Source organism: Parasteatoda tepidariorum, chromosome 4 (genome assembly GCF_043381705.1).
Source record: "Parasteatoda tepidariorum isolate YZ-2023 chromosome 4, CAS_Ptep_4.0, whole genome shotgun sequence".
NCBI lineage: Eukaryota > Metazoa > Arthropoda > Arachnida > Araneae > Theridiidae > Parasteatoda > Parasteatoda tepidariorum.
The window spans coordinates 31,883,008-31,907,107 of record NC_092207.1 but is presented as its reverse complement, the minus strand read 5'-3'; the positions used below and the strand labels follow the sequence as shown (position 1 = coordinate 31,907,107).

Below are 24,100 nucleotides of genomic sequence, written 5' to 3'. Positions count from 1 at the left end.
CATATGTATACATATGTATACATATATATTCAAAATTAAAATCAGTTCTTCAAATCTTACGTATGAGAGAGTATGGAATCTGATGTAAATTTGAGAGTTCCTCCTTATTATTCAAAAGAGTTAATTTAAAAATAACAAAAGCAAGAATAGATCGAATACAAAGATGTTAAAATGTATAGCTTATTTGAATTTTACTGATTTGTTTGCTATAGTAGCATTATAAACTTTTCTTTATCTAAATTTCATTTGTTTTTAAAATCCAACTAATGCTTTGAAAATTAAATAATTAAAAATATAATTTTGACAAACTGACTGAAAAACAAATATTTGGCAACAAATGCAAAACCATTATTAAAGAACATTATAAGTAATTTTTTGAAAAATTTGTTTTTTAATTTAATATTCGTAGAAATAATTTGCTTTTATACATCTTTTCCTTCTAGTAGTTCATCCTTCAGGTAAAACAATATTTTTGCCTTAATACGTATTTGATTCTGAGTGCAATAAATTTGATTTGAAATGGTTCCAAATAGTGGTATAGTGGGGAACTTTTTCTAGTTGTATCAAATTTTTCGTTTTAAGATTTGATTCTGGGTTTAGTAAATTTAGTTTGAAGTAATTTTGCATACCACTAAGTAAAAATAATTCAAGCATTTAAAACTCAAAAAGTAAATTTTAAGATTTTGTCTCTCATTAAATTTGAAATAATTCAGAGACTCTTCTGCTATTTAATGACCAATTTTATTTTTTAATTTAAAAGCAATGTACAGAGACGCCAACTTGGTCCGCTTTGTAAAAAAAGTATTTCCTAGTGGTAACAAAATTTAAGTGATTTTCAGTTTAGTATTTCTCATTAAGTAATTTTTTCAGCACCACTTATCAAAATTCAAAGCATTAAATGAAATACAACCTAATTGCGGTTATTTCGTGGAGACACTTTCAAAAAGTAGATGTAGTTATCCTTATTCCACAAGTTTTACTATTTAATTCGCTACCAATTTATTAAATTTTTTAAAGAAAGCGGAACAGTTGGCATCTCTAAATACGTATATAATCAAGGAAAGATTGCATAAATCAGAATATGTATATTTGTTATATCTTACTTCAATTTAACTTCAGTAAGCAGAAATTTCTTTTTGAACTTTAACATATAATTTTAAGAAAAAAATATTGAAAACATGTAGTATTTTTTTATATGTTAATAGCAAAATATGCTCAAATATTAGGCAAATTAAAGCACATATTATTTTTTCCGCTAAAAACTCGAGAATTTTAATGTTGAGGTACATTAAAAAATTAAATACATCATTCTTTTGAGTTTTTAAATAAATTTATTTTTTGGAAGATTTGGGAAGAATTTTGTTGGTTATTTAAACTGTAAAATAGCTCAAAATTTCAAAGGAATGCATGTAGTTTTTAAAAAGAGTATAAGAATTTAACGCTAATATCCGTTGTATTTCATTTGAAACAGTTTTTGTCATCACTCTCTCTTATAGTTTTTTCTGGAGTGGATTATCATTTTTTTCACATTAAATCGTTCTATTGTATTACACCAAAAGTGGTAATTTATTTTTGTAAGTATTTTAGGTTGTCTCAGAAACAATTCTATTGTTACCTCAACCATTTATGCATTGTTTCACACAAAACGTTTGAAATCACTGTATTAAATTAAATAAAATGCTCGCAGAAATTTAATAATCAATAATTGCAATAAAATAACGGCCACGATTTTTATTGTTACGTCGTATTACGTATATATACAAGTATATAGCAACAAAAGAAAAATAGATAGTTTTTTTCCCCTGTGTAGACTATTCAATGGTTTTAAAACCCTGTGAGTAATCTTAGAAAACTATAATTCGAATGTAATCTGACTCTTTACTGACCAGAATATCATTTATAATAAAATGCTAATTTTAATGAAAAAATGATTTATCATTTAAAATATATTAATTTTATTGTTAAACCAAGTTTTATGGATTACTGTCGACTTTCGGTAAATGTAATATTTTGACTACTTCTCTAATTGACTTTAACTATTTTAGATTTTACAAGCCCTTTTGACTCTAACTTTTTCCGATTTTACAAGCCCTTTTTGCTTTTGATTTTACAATTTACTTGATTTTATGGTTCTCTTAGATTTATCTATCTCAACACCTTTTAACTCTTCTTTTCTCATTTTTAAAATCATCTTTTATACTTGGTTGCCTTATAATGGTGTTTTAACCCCTTGCATGATTTTATTTTTCAGTCGTTTATTTACTATGGATTTAATTTTGTAGTTGCCGCTCAACGCACTTTTAGTGGTGAATTATTGTGCAACTTGATTTTTTGTATCATTGCCTATTTGTTGTAAATTGTTTGTATCATTGCCCATATTGTGTTGTGAAACTTAATCTTCCTCAAATTGTGATTTTAAAAAATTACTCCGTATGCCCTATTTAGGGCAGGTCGGTTATTTTATTTTATTATTTCGGTAAATATAAAGCATTGCTGCTAACAGTTACACACGTTCTTCATCAATCGGAGTGTCAGAAGATTTTTGGAAACTAGAAAGCTCAGCTGCCAACATTTGTACCCGTTCTTTCTTGTGGTAGTTATACAGCAATGGGATACCTGCAAGTGACGTAGAGTGGGTATCTCAATCCGGATTGGTTGTTGAAACGTGGCATTTGCTTACATTAGCAACTGTTCTTTCCATTCAATTTCGAGTAAGCCAAGCCCGTTTGGTACCAATTCTCTTAAGTAACACATTCTATATTCTTTGTCAAAGATTCTTTCACAAGAATTTCAATTCCACCATTATATATTTACACAAAGACTTAACACAAAGACAGACACGAAGCCACGTAGAACAAAAACAAATTTATTATGTATCGAGGTTGCCAGTTACATAAAACAAAAATATATCATGATTACAATAAAATACATGAACAAGTAATAAATCTAAGTTAAGTAAAAGAAGTAGACTAGAAATAATTATATTTCAACAAATTCGATGTGCTATACGGCTCTATTTAATTAACTTAACGTTAATTAACATTTTAAGTTATGTAGAGAAACTTAGCTCAACTTTTTGTCCCTATTGCTGGTTAGCTGGTGTTAACGTCATAGGCCACATGTGGTGCACATCTTCTTGTAGTGCATTCACCGAATTGCACTGAGAACTGTAAACAGAATTGTTTTAGATTCCGTTAACACCTGAACATGAAATGTTTATTTTTGGAAAATATGAAGCATATTTGCCAACATTTGCACTCATTCTTCTTATTGCATTACATTGATATTTTTAAGTAGAGGATTTTCTTAACCGGACTTCCGATTTTCGCGAAATAAAAAGTATTGGTATTAAAAGCATGAAATTTCTACCTTCTTTAAAAAAATATACCCATTCGTGGCTACCACTCTTTATTAACAATTAAAATATTTCTGTTTAGATAATTACTACTGTACAGCTCTTAGATGTATAAATTTATTTTAAAATTATTTTGATATTATCACTGCATATAAATTAATTAAACATGAATATGGAAGTATGATATGAGCGTTTTAAACTTTTACAAATTAAAACTACAATTCTGTATATGACTAATTCAATTTTAATTTTATTATCATTTAAGAAAACCATCCTCAAAAGGATTAAAAGTTGGCAGAAATGCAACTGGTAGAGAAAGTGATATTCACGATTATTTTGTTCCTCCTAAAAGATTATGAAATCTTCTTTCCTTCATTTTAATTCTTCCGAAAATTGGCAGCCCCGACTTAAATTTGGATTAAATAATTATTCGATCTATAATATACTTGGTTTGATTAAGTATATATAATGGTGATCAGTATCCTTAATTGCTTCGAATTTATTAATCTCTTAGTGATTAGCGTCTTTTAAAATACTTCCTTTTTTAAAAAAAGGGGTAGCAAAAGTATTTCATCTTTAGGATTTATTTGGCAGAAAAGAGTTAGTTTTATCTACCATAATAAATTAAAAAAATTTAAATATTTGTAAACGGATCTGAGTCAAATCATAGAATTGTTTTTAAAGATAAAAAAAGCAACTGAAGAAAATATTCAGTTGTTATAAACAATTATATATTCCCTGACTTTTTTTATATAAGTGCTTTTTTATGGGTGCTTTTCATATAGATTTTTTTCATATGGGTGACCGTTTTTTTTTTTTTTTTTTTTTTGCTAAGTATTTATCATTTCAAAGACGGGGGGAATAAAAACTCTCTCAGTTACTTTTGACAATAATATGAACCACTAAAATTATAACAGTTTTTTCTCAAACAATGCGTTGTTTTTAAACATCCATTTAAAATTTCGAAAAACAGTAATGATAAAAAAAAAAATTTCATCTCATATATGTAGATCATAATTTTAATGTCTCTTATCTCTTTTTAACTAAAATTTTGGAAAATATTTTTGTGCCCTTCAAAGGTGTATATCTAAGATTAAAATACTACAGCATAAATTGTTCCACCAACTTTAAATATTAGAATAATATCTTCTAGGTTAACCAGAAGAGTTGGCAACTATGTATAAAATATTGATAATAAAACAACAATAATCTTTACCTTACAAGAAAATCAAATTATACGTCCGTACCTGTTTTATTGCCTAAGTAAATGGAACTAATGAAATTATATTATCACCACTTTTAATACGGAATAATTTTTAAAATAACTCGGGTTTGCAAGATATTAGAAATCGACATTTTTTCACAAATAATTATGATAAAATAAATCTTAATTCTTTAAAAGAAAACGATTAATAAAGCAAACGACTTTGCTTGTTTTAAAAAGTTCTATTTCTTTTATCTCTTTTATAATCAATTTTAAATTTTTGTGTCTAATATTCATTCTACTAATAAACCCTTTTCAGCGTTTAATTGTTTTTACTTTTTTTTAAACAGAAGTCAGAAAACGAATAAAATGAAGTATCCTTCGCAGTGACTACATTGAAAGGAAATTGTAAATTCTAGCTAAAAATCATAAATTCAAAAATATCAATGATTCGCGTGTCTAAGTGACATTCGTTTGTACAGTTAATGTCAACTTGCAAAAACGTTTAACGGTAACTGTAATTTAATAAAACACGCGCCGTAATCAATCAATAGCAAATTTTATTGAAAAACAGCAGACGATAAATAAAAGGATGAAAAAAATAAAACAAAAGTATGAAGGTTTGTGACGTCACGAGCTTTGTAATCATCGTTTCAAGCGGTCAAACAACAATTTATGGCCTTACGCACAACTTCAACTTAATCGCAGCTAAAGCAACTGAATTATTATTTTTCGCTTACACCTAACTTTCACGTCGTTTTTAAGTTCCTTCCATAAATATATACATATATATATTATCTCAATTTTCACTGGTTTCGGAATTGGACTACACTTGAGAGTAAAAATAACAGCACTTGAAAATATCTAATTATGGAGTGAGTGCTACGCTAGGATAAGTGATCTTTTTGGATTTATCTCTTTTTGAGGTAAGAGTTTAAAAGAATTATTCTTATTCATCTGCTAAAAACTTGTTTTATTTCTATTATTAAAATTTTAATGAGAATTCCAACCCACCCTACTAATTTATTGGGAATTCATTGCTATAAATATGCAATAAAACATTTAAATTTATTTTAAGAAATCTAAGTTTTCAATACTATAACTCTTGTTATATCGTACAGCATGATTGCTGAGAAAGGAAAGAGAAAAACATTCTAGAACAAATGTTATTATAAAATGCTAAATACACTTAAGAACAAGAATATTGGAGAACTTCGTTAAGAACAGTAAACAATTACACTTTTTTAGAGTATCTTACATGAAATCAGAAGAAAAAAATAATCTTTATTCACTTTAAAGAATCTATGAATTATTTTATCATTGAGTAATAATCGTATGTTTTTCGAATTCTAAATCGTATTCTGGCGTATAAGTGAGATGTTCACGCGTATCAGAACATTGTTCGAAATTTTGGAGAATGTTGCACCAGGATATCGCTAAAGTTTGTTAATATGGTCCCAAAATTTTAATATGGTACTTTTATTGTACTTCTTAAACTTAAATACACAACACAGTGTTTCAACTTAAACGGTGACTAGTTCAATTTAGTACCTTTAATGCAAAATAGCACCGTGTTAGTGTTCAAGATATTGGTTTCATTATTCAATGTTGGACTGATTTTTCTGCGAGTATCTAAAAAGTATTCTTACGTTTGAATTCACAAGAAATCCATAAAAAATGTCAGTCGTCTTATCCAGATATTTTGAATAATGTCAAAAAAATTAAGAGAGTTTTCAAATACTTCTTTTTTAAGAAAAATATTTTGATAAAATTCCACGGTTCTTCATGAATGACAATGTATTAAAACGCAAAATTGCGAGCAATGAAACCTGATTAAATATCCCATTAGATAATAAATGTGGATGATTCAACCTCATAACTTAATCTTTGGGCTGTTAATAAAATTCTCGCTACAAATTTATACGAGAGTGTGTTTGAGACTCTTTGCAGAAAGAAAGCAACCTTTTCATTATTTTTGCCATTAAATATAAGTACCCCATCAACTTGGTTTTTTTTGGAATTTATTATTATTTTTATTATATTTATTATTATTTTTATTATTTTTATTTTTATTATATTTATTATTATTTTTATTTTTATTACATTTATTATTATTTTTATTATTTTTATTTTTATTACATTTATTATTATTTTTATTATATTTATTATTATTTTTATTACATTTATTATTATTTTTATTATATTTATTATTATTTTTACTATTTTTATTATATTTATTATTATTTTTATTATATTTATTATTATTTTTATTATCATTTTCATTATTTTTAATTTTATCTGTGGAATTTATTACTATTTTTTTGTAGCAATATGCAGTTAATTAATTGTCTCTGAAAGCTCCGTAAAATGTCAGGGCTGTTGGTAGTAATGTAGGGAAAATTCAGCGAGAAATGTTTATATTTAATGATAGTTAATCAATGTGAAAATAATAAAATGCAAAGTGATTATTGAAAACACTATTGAGAGCCGTTGCAATTTTGATCCCTATTATAGTCTATAGCGATTGTTAATATAATTGAGGAATTTTTATTCCTTAATTTCAGTGTAATGAGTAAGGAAATATTTTCCCCTTTTTCCAAGATAAGTGTTCTCTTTTTTAAAAAATTATTTCTGCTAATAGTCATGTACTAAAATATTATAACGAGAATATAATAAATAAGCTAATGCCTGGTATTGATATAAATTATAAAAATAATAAATAGTTTTTTTTTCCAGCGGTCCTCAGGAATATTTTTGTCCAATTTACCACCCTCTATGACAACACTCTCTGGTGACGAAACTAACTTTTTGGTGACCAAAAGTTTCAGTGATTGTAAAGTTATTTTGTCCACTATTTTGAATTTTTAATGAAAGATAAGGCAATAAAAATTTATTTAAATACCATAATATAATTCTTTGGGTGTAGAACCAAATCTACAAATTATTTCCTTTTTCTAACTGACAAAAAAGTACACGAATACTTTTTTCTAGAGATTCGAAATCGGAATAAATAATGTTGATAATTGAAAAATATTGTTTTATCTAGTGCGCAACAGCACATTTTAAAGTTTTAAAAAAAGAAAATATTCATAAAAGTATTTTATTTTTTAAAATTTTAGAAAAAAAATGTGCGAGATTATAATTTTTTGGAGCGCTAACATTAAAATTAGGGTTGATGTTGTGGTTATTTTGTTTATTTGAAATTAAATTAAAAATTGAAAAATTATTATTGAATCATTAAGTGAAAAAAAAAATTCACTGTAGAACTTGATATAAATGCTAACAAATATAATGAAAAAAAGCATTTAATATTAATTAATAAAGTATGTTGAAATAAAGTACATTATGAATAACTTTTGATTTAATAATGGGTTTCTGAATTACTAAGAAACAATTTTTATGGTACTTGGGGTCTACTTAAGATGTGCTAGTTAATTAGTGCCTGGTCCAAGCCTATGATGTTAGCAGCTCTGGGCATAAAAAAACATATTATTAGCTGTATTTTCAACGAATTTTGTTACGATGGCAATTTTGAAAAAGAAAATGGTACATGTAAGAATTTCGAATATTAAGTACATAATAGGTAACATGCAAATGAATCAAATTTTATAGCAATATTATGTCAATAATATAATTTTATAGCCAATTTACCGTAATAGACAAAAGTTTTAAATTAATAACATTTTTCAGAAATGAAATACCTATGCTAGATAAAGCGACATATTTGAGCCTCACAAATAATAAAAATCTAAACTGGAACGATCATATAAATGAAATAATTGCTAAAGCCTTCGGAATTTATAATAAATTAAAATGCCAACGAGATCCGTATTCTAAAGTGTCTTTCAAAAGTAAACGACATTTATCTTACTTATATTAAGTCAATAATTACTTATACTAAGTCAATAATTACAATGATTACTACATTCATCTTACTTATATTAAGTCAATAATTACTTATACTAAGACAATAATTGCAATAATTACTACATTTATCTTACTTATATTAAGTCAATGCATCCCCTGTCTGGAGCAATATTAGTAAAGCACAAACCAAAAAACTCTATTTATTCCAAAACAAATTACCTAGAAAAATGAGTGGTGTCTCCTATTTCATCAGAAATAAGGACATACGCAGAAACTTTAAATTAAAAACTTTTTCAGAAACATTCATGACTTTTAATAAGCAATCATTCAAAAAAGCCCAAATTGCTTAGATGCTAACTACAATATTTTCAAAGCCGAAATGCTTTAAGAAGACACCAAAGTTAGACCTCTAGCATACATTTTTACTAGTAATGCTAGTTTATCTAACAAGCTTAATTAATTTATCACTAAACTGAGATTGTTTCGGTACTCTTATCATAATTAGTAACGCTACAAGCTTACTAAGGCGCGAACGTGTTAAATTTCATCAAATGCGCGGCGAAATAAGATGCGATCGCGGCATCTTATTTCGAATTCATGATTATAGTATCCTTTCATTTTCCCTCTTATTTTTCTGTAATTTTTCTTTATTTATCTCATCGCAAATCATGATGATTATATGACATGATCCAATAAATCACCATGAAAAAGGTAAAAAGCCAAAAAAATAACATTAAAAAGATTTATTAATATTTTAATATTTGTGTTCAATAGATCATTTAAAAATTTTAGGAAAATTATAAATAAATGAAAAACGTTGCTACCTTATTGATTAATTTCATACTTTTTGATGAATATTTCCCCTAGTGGTAGAAAAATCAGTCGAATTTTGTTTAATATCATTTAAAATTTAAAACATGTATAGTTGGATAGTAACCTAATTTTAACTTTTTTTTTATCACTCCTTTCCCCCAACTTCCACACCACTACTAACAAGAAGTTTTCAGATCACGACAGATGTAGCGTATATGCAAGCTGATGTTTAAGTCGGCTGATAGGATCGACCCTCTGCTCTCTCAATCTGCAGAGCGAGAGATGCCGTTATCGACTTTAACCATCTCCATGACTTTAACACAGGAGCTCATTGCTTAACATTAAAAATGCCTATTTTGTATTACGTCCAGTTTCAATAATGCTCATTTTGTGCAATGTCCATATTTATTTACATATTTTATGCTAAGCCCGTTTAATTTAAGGTATGTTCATTTCATCAAGCATGCATTTCAAGTTGCGTAAATTTTCCTGAACACTTATTTTGAGCTATGTTGATTTTTTAAAACGTGCATATAGAGCTTCCATTTTCGTAAACTTGCATTTATTTGTTTAATTAATTAATTTTTTTAAGCTTTCGAATAATCTCTTAATCCATCTCCCATTTCATTAACTACGTCAATTTGAGAAATGCGGAATTTTAGCAATTTCAAAAGGGAAAGTTTATAAATTTTTTAAGTGATTTTAATTGTTTTGAATAAATTATTAATTATTCACAATTAATTAATCACTGATCATAAAAAAGAGGCGTTTCATGAAACGTATGGACGGTAATCAGAACTCCTAAGGAATTTACCCATTGATAATAGCGGTAGTAAATTTTTTTAAGATATCACTTTTTAATGCGTAGATAACTGGCACCATAGAATGCTGATTTAGTTATATTTCATTTAACAAATACTGTATATAATGGCGGTCATAAATGCATAAAAATATAGACATTTGTTTATTTTTGTTATATTTAAAAAGAAAATTGCGAGAATCATGGGAGTCTTGGTACTTTCAAACAATAATCTTATATATATACTATTCTGCCGGCCAGGTGGACGAGCAGTTAGCGCGCTTGACTGCGATGCCATTGGCTGCTGGTTCGAATCCCGCTCTGGACATGGACGTCTCTCTCTCTCTTTGTGCTGTCCTCTGTTGTGTGTGTAATGTGTGAATGTGGCCCATCCTATAAACGGGTTTGTGGCAGTGTGGCGTGGGCAACGTTGCTCGCCTCCGTGACTTTGGCTCACAGGTGCCCACTGGGTATCGCTAAATGAGTAACAATTCCGGCATCTTCATAGGCTAAGATTTAAATTCAGTGCCTGCCATTGGAGAAAAAAATATTTACTATTCTATTTCAAAAGTGTTCCTATAAAATTTCAAGGGCGTAGTCAATCAGCACTTCATTATTTAAACTTCAAGTGTTTTTTTTTGTTTTTTTGGGGGGGAATTTTGAGTGGACGTTAGTAATTGTTCCAGTAGTTATATGTAATAAATACTGAAAAAATTTAACAACTATAAAATATCTTAGCATTAATATATTTTTTTCATATCGATAATTCAAATATTGCATGACTTTAAGTGGCAATACGAGGTAGTCAGTAGCAACAGTTAATATTAGTAGTGCAGGTTTGTAGTGGCCATCAAACGAGGAAATGGGAATAAAAGAATTTTTTGTTTTCACAAATGCAAACAAGATATGATTGCCGGAAAATTATTTGAAATTGACATGCCATGATTGACATATTAATTCGTAATTTTCCTGCCAATCATAAAGGTCATTCATTTTCAAATACTTTTTTATCATGCTCCAGTGCTTTATTAATAAATACTTGAGATGAATGATATATTCTTTATTCTAGTAATATTTAATCTACGATTTCAAATGCACCTTTCCCCAAGAAGTATTAAAAATTTCCGCGTTTAAAAAAAGTTAACTCTAAATTTCTGTTATAGTATAAAATGAAAGAAAATAATGATGAAATATTCGTTCGTTCGTTGTAGTGGAACAGGGCGTTTGAGGCCTTACGGCCCTTTTCCCATTCATCCTGAAATTAGACTAAGAAGCATACATGACAAAAATAAAGTTTGGGGAGCAAAATGGAGTTCTTGAGAGAAAAAAAAAAATGACACTTTGCCTTTATTAGGTTATTACAAAATTACGAGTATTAAAAAAGTACATGAAAAGAGATAAAATTAAAGTACAATGGGAAAATAAACACTAATGAATGTGACAGTATTTACAGTTTGGGAGTACATACAAAAGGGGAGCGAGTTAAAGGAATGTGAGGATGTGTGTATACGTGTAAGAAGTGTGGCTCTATCAAGGAAGAAACCCGGCCGTCCTGGTAATTACCACTCGTGGCGGGTAGCATTCGACACTTAAGTTACAGGGATTAGCTTACCCCTGATCAGACCCCGAGGGGTTATGATGAAATATTTTAAATTAAAATTTAATAAATACTTAGCATCATTAATAGCATCAGCATATTAGCATCAGCAATACTTAGCATTAATAAATACTTAGCATTAATAAATACTTAGCATAAAAACGCATCATTTGTTTCGTAATAAATTAAAAATAAAAGTGTCTATAGTTTATTTTAGTGAACACTGTCGATTATGAGTGTTTTCCTATTACATAAATAGTATGAGTGTGATTATAATTAAAATCAGATCCCCCCCCCCTAATTTGCAAGTTGGTTTACCAAAAATTCAGCTAACCGTTTTTTTTTTTACTATAGGCTTTAAACCCTAAAGCTTTAATGACCCTAGAGTTCTATGACCCTAGAGCTTTAAAAATTTGAAAAAAATTCGATTAGTATGAAAATGAGTTTTAAACATCTAATACATTTATCACCACCAAAACAAAATAGATCTGCTTTAAAATTTTGTTTGCCAGATCTCTAAATGTTGAGGTATTTTTATAAAGAGCTTTAACATACTTTTATTTCCCCTAATAAACGTTCTAAGGACCTTGGGTACCTTTAAATTGTATAACTTCTAATAATGTAATGGTTTTTATCTTATGAACTGAGCAGCCTTTTAGCAACTACTTTAAATTTTGAAAAATGAAGAGATAAGATGGTCACCTCATTTTGGACAGTCCAAATATTTATGTTTCTCAAAGGGTTAAAGGGTCAGCGAAGGGTGCTTGATATATCCCACTTCATTATTCTTCACCCCTAAAGTTAGACGTTATTTTATGCATTTTTATAATTTTTTGTGAAAATTTCTACACATTATACACTTTTTAAATTTTTAACCCTCTTTCGATTAGTTTTGATTTTGGTCTTGGTCCTGACAAATCTTTAAAGAGTTGTTTATTTTGAAATGAATTATCATATTGTTTATATTTTTATGTAAATATATTTTGCCATAAATATGAGTTATTATGTTTAAACTTGCAATCAAAAACTGAAAAAAAACGCATGTTTTGTCAGAATTTTTTTTTAATAGTTTTTCACAGAATATAAAAGTAATAAAAAATTAGAATTTTCAAACATTTAATGTAAGGCCTTTAAATATACAACTTCTATACTTTATAATTTTCATGATTTTAAATGGATAGAATCAATTCAAAAATTTGTCTAAGAAAGTTATTCATTTAAAAGCGGATGATTGAGAGTTATCAATTTAAAAATTTAAATAGACAACTCTTTATACTGAAGAAAAGTATTTCATTTACAACATTTTCTACAAATATTTTCCCTCATATTTTTTAAAGTCATTGCATTTAAATTTAACGAATGTAAAATTTATTATCAAGATTTAAATATGTATTGTACCAACTCATCTAAACAATGCATTCGATTTCGATTATGTACTAAATAAAATATGATCCATTTTAAGAAGAATTCGAATTGTGTAATTTTCCTCTTCATTGTTCAGTTATTAAACTAACACTACCGATGCAGCTGTATTGATACAGGAGCGCGATTAAGATATCGCATATTCTAATTCGCACGTCAACCATCTATATTTATGCGTTATTTGAGATTCAAAATCTTGGGAATTTACACACCATCGAAGGAGAATCATTTGATTATAACAAGGAATGAGATAAAACGACAGATATTTTAATTAAAGAAACTGGTTTTGGAGGAGAGAATTCAAGTGCTATCAAGGTTATTCTCAATCATTTACCTTGGATTTTTGGGAGAATTGTATTTTCTTTTGAGAACGATACTAACATGGAATGATTTGATCACATAGGATATGAAATTATTAATGGATGAAAATTGTTGGCGAAAAAGTTAGGCGATTTAAGATATTGGTAAGATGTTTTTTTGTTTCGTTTTGCAATACCGCGTGACATATGATTTATTTCTTCACAAAAGAAAAATTAATAATTTAAAAAAAAGATATCTGAAATAGTGACGGTATTTTATATCGTTGCAGATAATATTATCGTTGATGAATTCGAACCATGTAATTTTTTCATCCCATGTTTGTAACATGGATTGTTTTAATCAAATAGGATCTTAAATTATCAATGGAGAAAATCGTATGTGAAGAAGTGTTGCGATTTAAGAAATTGGTTAAGTTGTTTTTATTTTTGTTTATCATGTTATGCGTAATATTTAACATGTTTTTTCATGAAAAAAGATAATTAAAGATATATTGTATAAAAAGGATTATGAAAAGAGAATAGTAATTTAAATTGTTACAAATATTACTATCTTAGTTATTATCTATATTATCTATTATCCATATTTTTCTATTATCTATAATCATCCATATTACTATCTTACAGATATTAATGATTTAAGAAACTGGTAAATATTATTTTGTTCATCATGCATTTTTCTTCATAAAAATTTATTAACTATCTATAATAATAAAAGGTATATAACTAAATAAAATAACTTTTTACGCCTGTATAAGTTGTAAAGTTTTCACAACTCTAGCCTAGAATAGTTTAAACAAGCAATGGCCCATTAGATTAGTTCTTTAATTTTTCTTCTGTAGTATTTATTCTAAGTAAAGTTAGTTTTGTAACAGAGATGATTTTAGTTTAAATGAAAATTATACTTACGAAAACGAACATCGAATCTACATTGAATTTTCATAAACCACGCTTTGTCGAACAGAACTGACAACAATATTACCTCTGATATTCAAATCCAATCATTAAATTGAAAGTTATTCAGTTTTTGACTTGATTAATTCACTATAGTGTTTTTAATCGGTAAATTAAATTTACAATAGCGTTTATAAGACAAATATGTAACATAATTTTCTGAAATTTACGTAAATGAAAATTTAACTTATAAAATTGGCATTAAGAAACATAGTTATTTTGCATTTGTATAAAACATGGTCTTGCAGTGTACTTAAGACGCAGATACCAGCAGATCATCGAATTCAAGCCTTGCTGGCTGCGATCAGTGTTCGGGTGGGTGATCACTTTGATCAGCCTGCAAAGGAACCGAGGGTGAATAGTATTGGTCCTCGTTGAACTGAACTGTTCTACCGCAAAGTCTCGCGCAGATATCATCGGCCTACCGAAGAAAGGGTGATCTTTCCTCTACAGTGGAACGAAATAGGTCCTTGGACAACCTCAGGAATGTTTAGGTTACAAAATCAGACATAAAAATTAACTTTCTCTGAATAAACGTACCTTTTTTCGAATGATTCAAATTTTTGACTCCCAAAATGACTGACCGCAATTTGGGTAATATTGTCCCCATAGTTTGGTCACCAGAGCAGTCCAAAGTTTGGGTCCTTTAAAGTCAATTTTATTTTTTGCGTAATTAGCTATATCTCGAGAACATTTTTTAAGCAAAGTGAAAAATTTTTGCAGACTATTATAAAATTTGTTTACCCAAAGAATAAATAAATCTCAGTGAATATTTATTGTTTTTTTATTATTTTATGAATAATGGCCACAAAAAAAATTTAATAGTAAGGTAGAAAATATTTTGCATGGCTAATACAAAGTATCTAATTTTACATGGCAAAATACAAAACTTATGAGAAATCGGTCTAACAGTTTCTGAAAAATCAAATTTTTAAAACTCGATTTTTCAGGAACTATTCAAGCAATTTCGCTAAAATTTTGTACTTTGTCATGAAAAATTAAAAACTTTAAAACAATGTAAACCTTAGAATTCAAAAATTTTCCGCCTATTATTAAATAAAATAATAAAAAATAATTACTGAAATTTATTTTTTTGCTTGGAATTATCTTTGGGTAAACTAATATTATAATTGGGTGCAAAACTTTTTCACTTTGCTTAAAAAGTTCTGGAGATATGTGTAAGTAATGTAATACATTGTGTATACAATAATGTAATACATTGTGAAATGCATTGTGAGATACATTATGTATATAGTAATGTAATATATTGTAATACATTATGTAATGCATTGTAATACATTATGTAATACATTGTAATACATTATGTAATACATTGTAATACGAGATATGTAATCATTAAGTGAAGTACTCAAAAAGTAAAATAAGCATTTAGGGGTCCAAACTTGGGACCCACTCTCCTGACCAAACTATAGGGATCATATTTCCCAAATAGCCGGCCAGGTGGCCAAGCGGTTAGCGCGCCTGACTGCGAAGCCATTGGTTGCGGGTTCGAATCCCGCTCTGGGCATGGATGTTTCTCTCTCCCTTTGTGCTGTCCTCTGTTGTGCGTGTGTGTGCGATGTGTGAATGTGGCCCACCCTATAAACGGTTATGTGGCAGTGTGACGTGGGCAACGTTGCTCACCTCCGTGACTTTAGTTCACAGGTGCCCACTGGGTAACGCTAAATGAGTAACAATTCCGGCATCGTCATAGGCAAAGATTTAAATTCAGTGCCTGCCATTGGAAAAAAAATATTTCCCAAAAATATTCCCCTATGCTTTTGGTTCAGAAATTTGATTCTATCAAAAAAAGGCTTGTTTGTTCAGAGAAAGTACGTTTTTATGTCTATTTTGTAACTTAATATCGGCTGCACTAATTAATCAGCGTATTCAAGGCCACCTTTTCGAACCTTTTAGATTGAGTTCTAGAACGTGAAGATCCGATCATTAGATCAAAAGTTATTCAGGGTGGCTTGTTTTTTTGTTGGCCAACTGTACAAATCCAATCATTAAATTAAAAGTTATTGCGGTTTTTTCTTGTTTGATTCTTTAAATGCTTTTAACCGGTATACTTTGTTTGCAATAGTTGTTTATCCGACGAAACAAATAAAATAATTTTGCAACGAAAATGAAATTAATATAAATGAAAATTAAACTTATCAAAATAATCAAGTAAACATAGTTTTTTCAGTTTTTATATTCCACGCTTTCTCAAGCGGAACTGACAACACAATAACCTTTTTTTTTAACAAAGTAAAAGCGATTTATTCTTTTATTATTCTGGGACTAAGCGCTAATTAAAACAATCTCTTGCCTTGGAGGAACTGTAAGGAAAATATTAAAAACATTGAAGAACAATCGTACCAGAAGAAAGCAATTGAAATAAAACTTCGAAAACAAACTTGAGTGGCAGGTATCATTGAATAATATCATATTTAATAAGAAATAAACGCTTTAAACGTAGAGTGCTTTGACAGTTTTAAGTCTCTTTGCTTGACCTTTCTTTCGACACTGAACTGAAACGCAAATGAATTATATTGCCTACATCAGTGCAAAAAAAGTTTTGAGAAAAAGTTCCTTGAAACGTTTTTGCTAAACAGTAATGTCTAATTATAAGTTACTATTATTGCAGTATATCAGGAATATTATGAATTACTGCTTTTTGTAAAGAAATTAACGAAGAAAAAAAACGCCTAAAAGGAAATAATAAGTATTTTAAATATTAAATTTACTATTATATGTTAACCTTGAAGTTGTTTATTAAAATAACAATAGATGTTTCACATTTAAATAATTGTTCTACATAGCACTAGGGAAACTTAACACTCATTTACACTCATCATCATTTACATTACCTGCCACCTTGTTTGGTCGTTGAAAAAGTTTTTAAAAAGTGGTAGTAAAACAGTTAAGTTTGGAAAAATGTTCTAAAAACAAAACTATTAAGACACCTAAAACTATTAAGACACCTATAGGCATAGTCAGCTAAAAAATAGATTTTATCTACATATATTTTTTAAATTATCTATTCTTCGTGGTAGTTTTAAAACTTTCTTGTAACTTTAAACTTTAAGATTTAAAACGGCAAAATGCTAATGTTGCTACCACTAAGAGAGTTATTTCTCTACTGCCGCTCAAGTTGGCAGCTTTGCATTTATCACGGACCCATAACCCATTAAGGCAGTAAAATAAAAAAGCTATGCAATTACAATTTTAGTTCATATTTGTTAATACCAATTAAGGAGCCGCGATGGCTCAGGGGATAGAGCGTTTGCCTTCCAATGAGTTGAACCTGGTTCGAATCCTAGCGATGGCTGGTTGATACGAATTCCGCATCCGGTTTGCACTGACCACAGTGCTGACGTGAAACATGTGACGCAAATGCTGATTAGTTCCATCAAAAAATCCACCATGATGGCAAATTTCTCCCAATACATGATCTAGGAGTTCCCTTGTCTTCTGGATTGGGATCAAAATTACAAGGCTACATAGTTGAACATCAGTAGTTTGAAATACATCAATTAGGGTTTTCCCTGGAGTTGCTTCTGCCTCCCTTACCTATTTTTCCGACGTGTTGCCATGGATCGCCACCAAGACTACCTTTTTGAATCCTCTTTTTCTTTTGCTGAGAGGTCAACGTGCGCGGAGAATACAACGTGCGCAGTATTCTCCGTAGGCCCCTTAACGGGGCCGAGACGAGGTTAACCTTTGATTAGTAATTTTAAACCCAAAAGTAATAAAATATAAAACACCAATACAGGGATGCCACTGGCATCCAAAAGTATAAGAAGTGGTGACTAATAAAAAGCAAAAATTTATTAAGAGATATTAAAAGTAGTAACTTTTTCAAGCATATTTTTTCTTTCCAGTTTACTATTTAAAGAGAACTCAAAAATTACATCCGGTTTATGTATGAATAATTTCACAATCTAAGTCATGATGGTAGTTGCGGTTGAATAATCAAACAGATTCAATAAACAAATAAAGAAAAAGAATTGAGTTTCTATCACTCATTACAATTTTAGCCACCTGTGGTATCCCAACCAATGCAATGTTTTTTTTTTTTCCTGTTACTCACCAGACTAACCTTTTATACTGCTGTTCGTTTTATAATTTCTCATCGATTTTATTTGTAGTTACAAAAACAGAATTTGTAAATAGGGTAATTTTTAAGCACAGAAGTAAAAGTTTATGAGTAACTCTTCACAGTTGTTAAAATTTTGAAAATCCAATTAACTTTTCGCTAAATAATGGTCTTAAAAATCAAATTAATTTTAGACAGTAAGCTAAATGAAACCTCAGGAGATACTGGATTGAAGATAGATCGTTCTCTGATTCAGGTCCAAATTACGATCTGCGGATCAATGAATGGATGTATGAATGGGTCCGCCCTATAAACGGGTGTGACGTATGAGTGAGGCAGAAGTCGAATTCTTGGCCAAANATACACATTTTCTCAAGAGCACACATACACTACACACACTAATATAACATTACTGCTATGTATTTCATGCGCCCCAAGTTATTCGTTTTTCAATTTTTTTTTAATTATTATTCTCCTCTATAAAAACGTGGTTTTTAAAAATATAATTTTTTATTTTGAATTTTTTATATATCAATCTCAATCCAGAAAATATTTTTACCATTTCCTGTATAAAAAAAAAGGCAGTCAATGGGTTAAATAAGCTCTGAACTTTAAAAACCGAATCAATATATACCCAAAATATATGTCTATATATAATCGGGGTTCCCATGGACTATAAAAATGTTAAAAAGTAGTAACAATAAGCAAAAAAATCTCAATCATTTAATACATCAGTGAATACCACTATATATTCTTTTTTTTTTCAAATAAATACATTTGTAAAAAAATTCTGTCCGACTTGTCCTCTAAGTGAACGACTTGTCCTCTAAATATATACATTTGTAAAAAAATTCTGTCCGACTTGTCCTCTAACGTAAATTTAATAACTATATTAAATTTTAGGGCCCATAAAAATCCCAGTAAACTAATGGCTATGAAATCCTTGAAATTACATTTGATGAGCGAAGGTGAAATTCTTTATTTATATTTTGAAATGTTTTCGGTTCTCATCCAAATTAAAGTGAAAGAAAAGCAAATATGTAAACACGAATTTAACCGGTTGGAAAACGTTTAGTGTTCACAATAATACTCGTTATAACGCTCCTTTCACGCGATCATATGAAAACAATAATAAAATGAAAATTAAAATACAAACTACGAGCTTAACAATGACCTACATAATTTCTGAAATTCATTTCCTTTTTTTGTAGCTTCCTGAACTCAGTTGGTATTGATTTTTGTTGGTATTGAAAGTTTCAGTTGGTATTGAAAGTTTTGATTTTTTTTCTGTTCAAGGTTGTTGGATATCAGTACAAATTTTTTTTTTATGTATAATTCATATTTCAATGTATAATTCATTGTTTTGTAAATTTGATTTAAAGATATTTTCCACCTCACTGCCTTTAAATGATTCAGAATTTCATATGAAACTCCACTTTGTTCCGATTAGTAATGGTAAAGTTTCTGAGAGCATTAGTTTTCAATTGTCTATTACTCTATTAAATATTTTTTTTAAAATAAAGATTAGTAGTTGTACAGCTCTGATTTTACGATTCCCGAAAACAAGCTGGAATGAAATAATTTTCTGACCAGTTATTCATTTTGCTGTCATCATATAAATAAACTTCCAGCCCTGGAATTTAGTTTTTCTCAGCATCTTATAAAAATTAAAAAGTGAACTCTTACTAGCAAAAGCTTTAATTTAATTAAAAACTGACGAAATATTTATTTTTTAGATTTCACTTTAATCTACAAATAACACTGCTTTTATCTTTAAAATAAAAATTTTTGCTTAAACTAATTTAAAAAATAAATAATATTTCGTTTAAAATAAATATTATTTAGCTTCATCGAAAAAGAGGAAAAAATTATCTAAAGTCTTCTGCCAATATTTTATTTTTAGCACGACGCTGTGATTATAGGAGTATGGATAATGAGTTAATTTCGTCTTAATTTGCTATTTTTGCAAACCACCTAATATCATGTGTTAAAAATATTTAAATAGCGGGGTGGTCAAAATCAGATATATTGAAATAAAAAATAAAGGAAAGAATAAACTTCGCTGGAAAATTTAATAGACGTTCAGTGCTCCGGAAAGCTATCATTTTACCGAAAGAATTTGATCGGAATGTTGATATATTCTAAATGATGATACTCTTGTGTTGAATATTCATTAATTTAAATACGTAAAAGCGATAGAAATGACTGTATTAATGATTAGATATAATAACGTATCATAAATATAACCATTTCCATACTTGCTATGCTCTACGCAACACCTAAAAGTAATTACATTAATATGTATTTGTAGATAATTTTTAACTATATCTAGTTGTTAAAATCCACATACATGACAGCTTCTATAGATGACTAGAAGGATAGATGTTAATTTTATTCAGAAAAAAATTATGATGGATAACACTGGGGAACAATTTCTCTTTTAGTTTTCTGTTTCATGAGATTTTTTAAAGGATCTTGGATATTTACAAGTTTCTGATTTCAAATCTGCAATCGGTTTCACTCTCCAAGTTACAGTTTTTACAGTTATAAGCAATACATTTTAAGTCTATTTATTGTTAAAATGTATGAGTTTAAAGGGGCATTATCATGATTAAAAGTTCATAGAAGCTCATGCTCAGAAATGCGTCGAATGCGGCTTGGCGATTATATTATAATTCAGGAACAAAATAATAATTTTAAGCTTTTAATTTTGAATAATAATCTAAGTCAAAAACGTTATAACTTTCTGAGAATATTCTGAGTATAATAGAATTACTGATAAAGAGCGAAAGTAATTATTGAAAGATATACCTCTTTTACTTTTAATACTTTACTGCAAATTATTAAAATGAATAAATAAATGATTGATGAGCGTAATTTTTTTTAAAAAAATGTAATGAATGTAATAAAAAACAAATAACCTTTATGATTTTAATTAATTTTATGTTTACTGCACCACAAGTTTCAGGAACTTCTTTGTTATTTAATTAACGTGATTTACCACGTGACTTTTTTTCTGGCCCAAGAGATCTCATTTTTTCTGCACGCACAGAAATCAAAAGCTGTTTCTGACCATTATCTATGTACCCGGGATGCCATCTTAGATGGGATGCCTGACCGGGATGTCAGGATTTTTATGCCTTTTTAAAAATTAAAAAACTGAAACTTACAGTATTTTTTAAATTTTGCCAAAAATGTAAATATTACAGCACGGTATCACCGAAACTTAGTGGAGTTAGTGCTTAGTGGAGTACTAAACCAATAATCCTTTGGTACGTATAAAAATGATTTGTTTACAAGGTGGAGTAAGTTGACGACCCTTATGTATCACACAAATTACTTATCACACCTTATGTATCACACCCTTATGTATTACACTACTTTTTACATTAAAATTTATTTTATAATTTCGAATTAAATATTATTAGTTAATCAGGGAAGTCACAGATGACTAAAAATGTAAGAAATGGTAGAGACTATCTATTCATTTTTATTTATTTAACCGATTTAATTATTCAATCAAAATTACTACCATGACTTACTTACATTTCAAATCATTCATATTTAAAGCGACAAAATTCTTTGCATTAGTTTTCAATAGCAAATTGAAATAAATAAATAATGAATAGTTGCAAATTTAAATTTTGTAACATATTTTAGCTATTTATTAGTCATCACTTTTCACATCTTTAGTCACCCGTAGCATCTCAGTCATTACTTGAAAAACTAGTATTGAAACTATTTAATTTCAGCTTTTTTTAAAGGCGAAACATATAATGAGTTACCACTTCCTTTGCTTGATTATAACGTATCTATATTTACCTATATTAAAATATTTTCTAATACAGCAACCAAAAGGTCAGCTGATCAAAATGTGTTACCTCAATTTCTGCAAAGTACATAATGGGTCGAATAAGCTACTATAGTTTCTTCATGCAATTAATTATATTATAAGTAATTACATTACCTATCTACATATAATTCCTTCTACTTAAAACTATCTTATACCAAAGTTAAAAATGAAACGGTTTGAAGCTAATTATTTATCCTTTCCCGTAAAGTTATAATTTCGAATAAGCTTACATCTTCGAGTTTTAACAAGAAAGTTTTCTTCAATATTTAACCCATATGTGGCCAGCGTCTTTTTAGAAAGATGACATCTTCTTTCAAAGGAGAAAAAAGTGGTGGCACAAGTTACTCATTTTTGGATTTGTTTTGCAAAATTAGATAGTTTTTAGTTTACCATAGTATGCTAATTATATATATATATATANTATAATTGGATCAGAAGACATCTTATAGTGCTTTTCTTAAGTTAAAGTGTTAGATAAAATGAACAAATATCCACTTGGTGAAGATAAATATGACCCAAATTAATTATTATTATCTTGGTGTAGATAGATAATATGTAACGACTCGCTCTCCTGTTAGACATTTTCTTAAATGAAAAAAAATTAAAAAAATTTGATTCATAAATTTTTTTCGTTTAGGTCACAAATTTAAAAAAAATAGAGGCTTGCATTTTAATTGCGACCAATTACAACAGAGTTAAAAGTGGAGAGCGAGTCGTTATATATATATATATATATATATAATGCAAATTCAAATCAAGAGTTATTTTGCAGTTTGGGAAGAGTAAATGAGTAATGAATGGGAAAGAAATAGGAATAGTTTGGGGTTAATTTTTAATAACTTCTTAGATTAGAACAGCAGTATAAGAATAAATCTGAAGTAACATTGCGTTGTTGTCACGTTATTGATATGTTATTGCCACTAGAATACGTATTTTCCTCAAAAATTGCTGGATGATAATAGGCATCTTGCGACCACTTAATCTGTTTTATTGACACACACTGTTGCACAGAATTTCATTCATGTGATATTGTATTTATGTATTAATTTGTATTTTACGGTAGTTTGTCTCATGCTTACGTAATCTCTCTTGTTGCTTATGCTCATATTACTTAATGTAATTCTGTAATTCTAATTGGCCATTCTTTTTTTGTTTTTGCAAAATGTTTACTTTTTAATATTATTTGATTATTTATTTAATGAAATTAAAACAACTTAAATGAGGGGGCATAGATGAGAAAATATCTTACAAACTTTATTTTCTTTCTTGCAGTTCTGACATAAAATGTGTTTAACCGATGGATGTGCCTTAAAATACTTGGGGATTGTATGAGGATGCTATCAACTGAAAACGCAACAAAATGTTGCATATTCATTCTCATTTGTGTGTTTGCATCAGCTCATTCTTACGCTGTAAACATCAGAGGTATGTTTTAGTTTATTGATATGTCCCATTTCTTATTTTTCTTCACTATTACTAGTCCTGTTGTGCAAAACATGAATTTTCCGTCATAGATTATAAGCAAATTGCGTAATTCCATTCCGAAAATTGTGTTTTCATCTTTAATGAATGCAAGAAATAGTTGTGAACTTCATTGCGTAAAACAATAGATGTAAACTCTCTTTTAAACATATTTTTTTTTACTTTATATAAATAAAAATTTCAATCCCTAGTTTAATTCTTTATAAACCACCCTTTAACTTCAGAAAAAATAAGTTTTTTTTCTTCAATTATTGAACCCCTTTAATTATTGTTGTATTGAAATGTTAATGCATATGTGAAACGTCTGGTAGCGCAAACTTTTTATGCAGGTATTTTTTTTTTTTTTTTTTNTT

At 28.5% G+C, this 24,100-nt stretch overlaps 1 protein-coding gene across 6 annotated transcripts in view; it reads left to right on the top strand.

Annotated features, from left to right (window-relative positions):
• The window catches only part of LOC107443408 (uncharacterized), a 54,975-nt gene that overhangs the window by 10,968 nt on the left and 19,907 nt on the right, over positions 1 to 24,100 (top strand). For 2 of the 6 annotated variants that reach the window (XM_016057262.3, XM_071179619.1), the window contains exon 2: positions 23,538 to 23,690. In XM_016057262.3, coding sequence (XP_015912748.1) covers positions 23,567 to 23,690 — 124 coding nt within the window. In that variant the 5' untranslated portion in view covers positions 23,538 to 23,566. Of the gene's footprint in view, positions 1 to 5,222; positions 5,486 to 13,236; positions 13,522 to 23,537; positions 23,691 to 24,100 lie in introns of those variants that run through there. The other 4 variants (XM_043044288.2, XM_016057261.4, XM_071179617.1 and 1 more) reach the window with 4 other exon arrangements.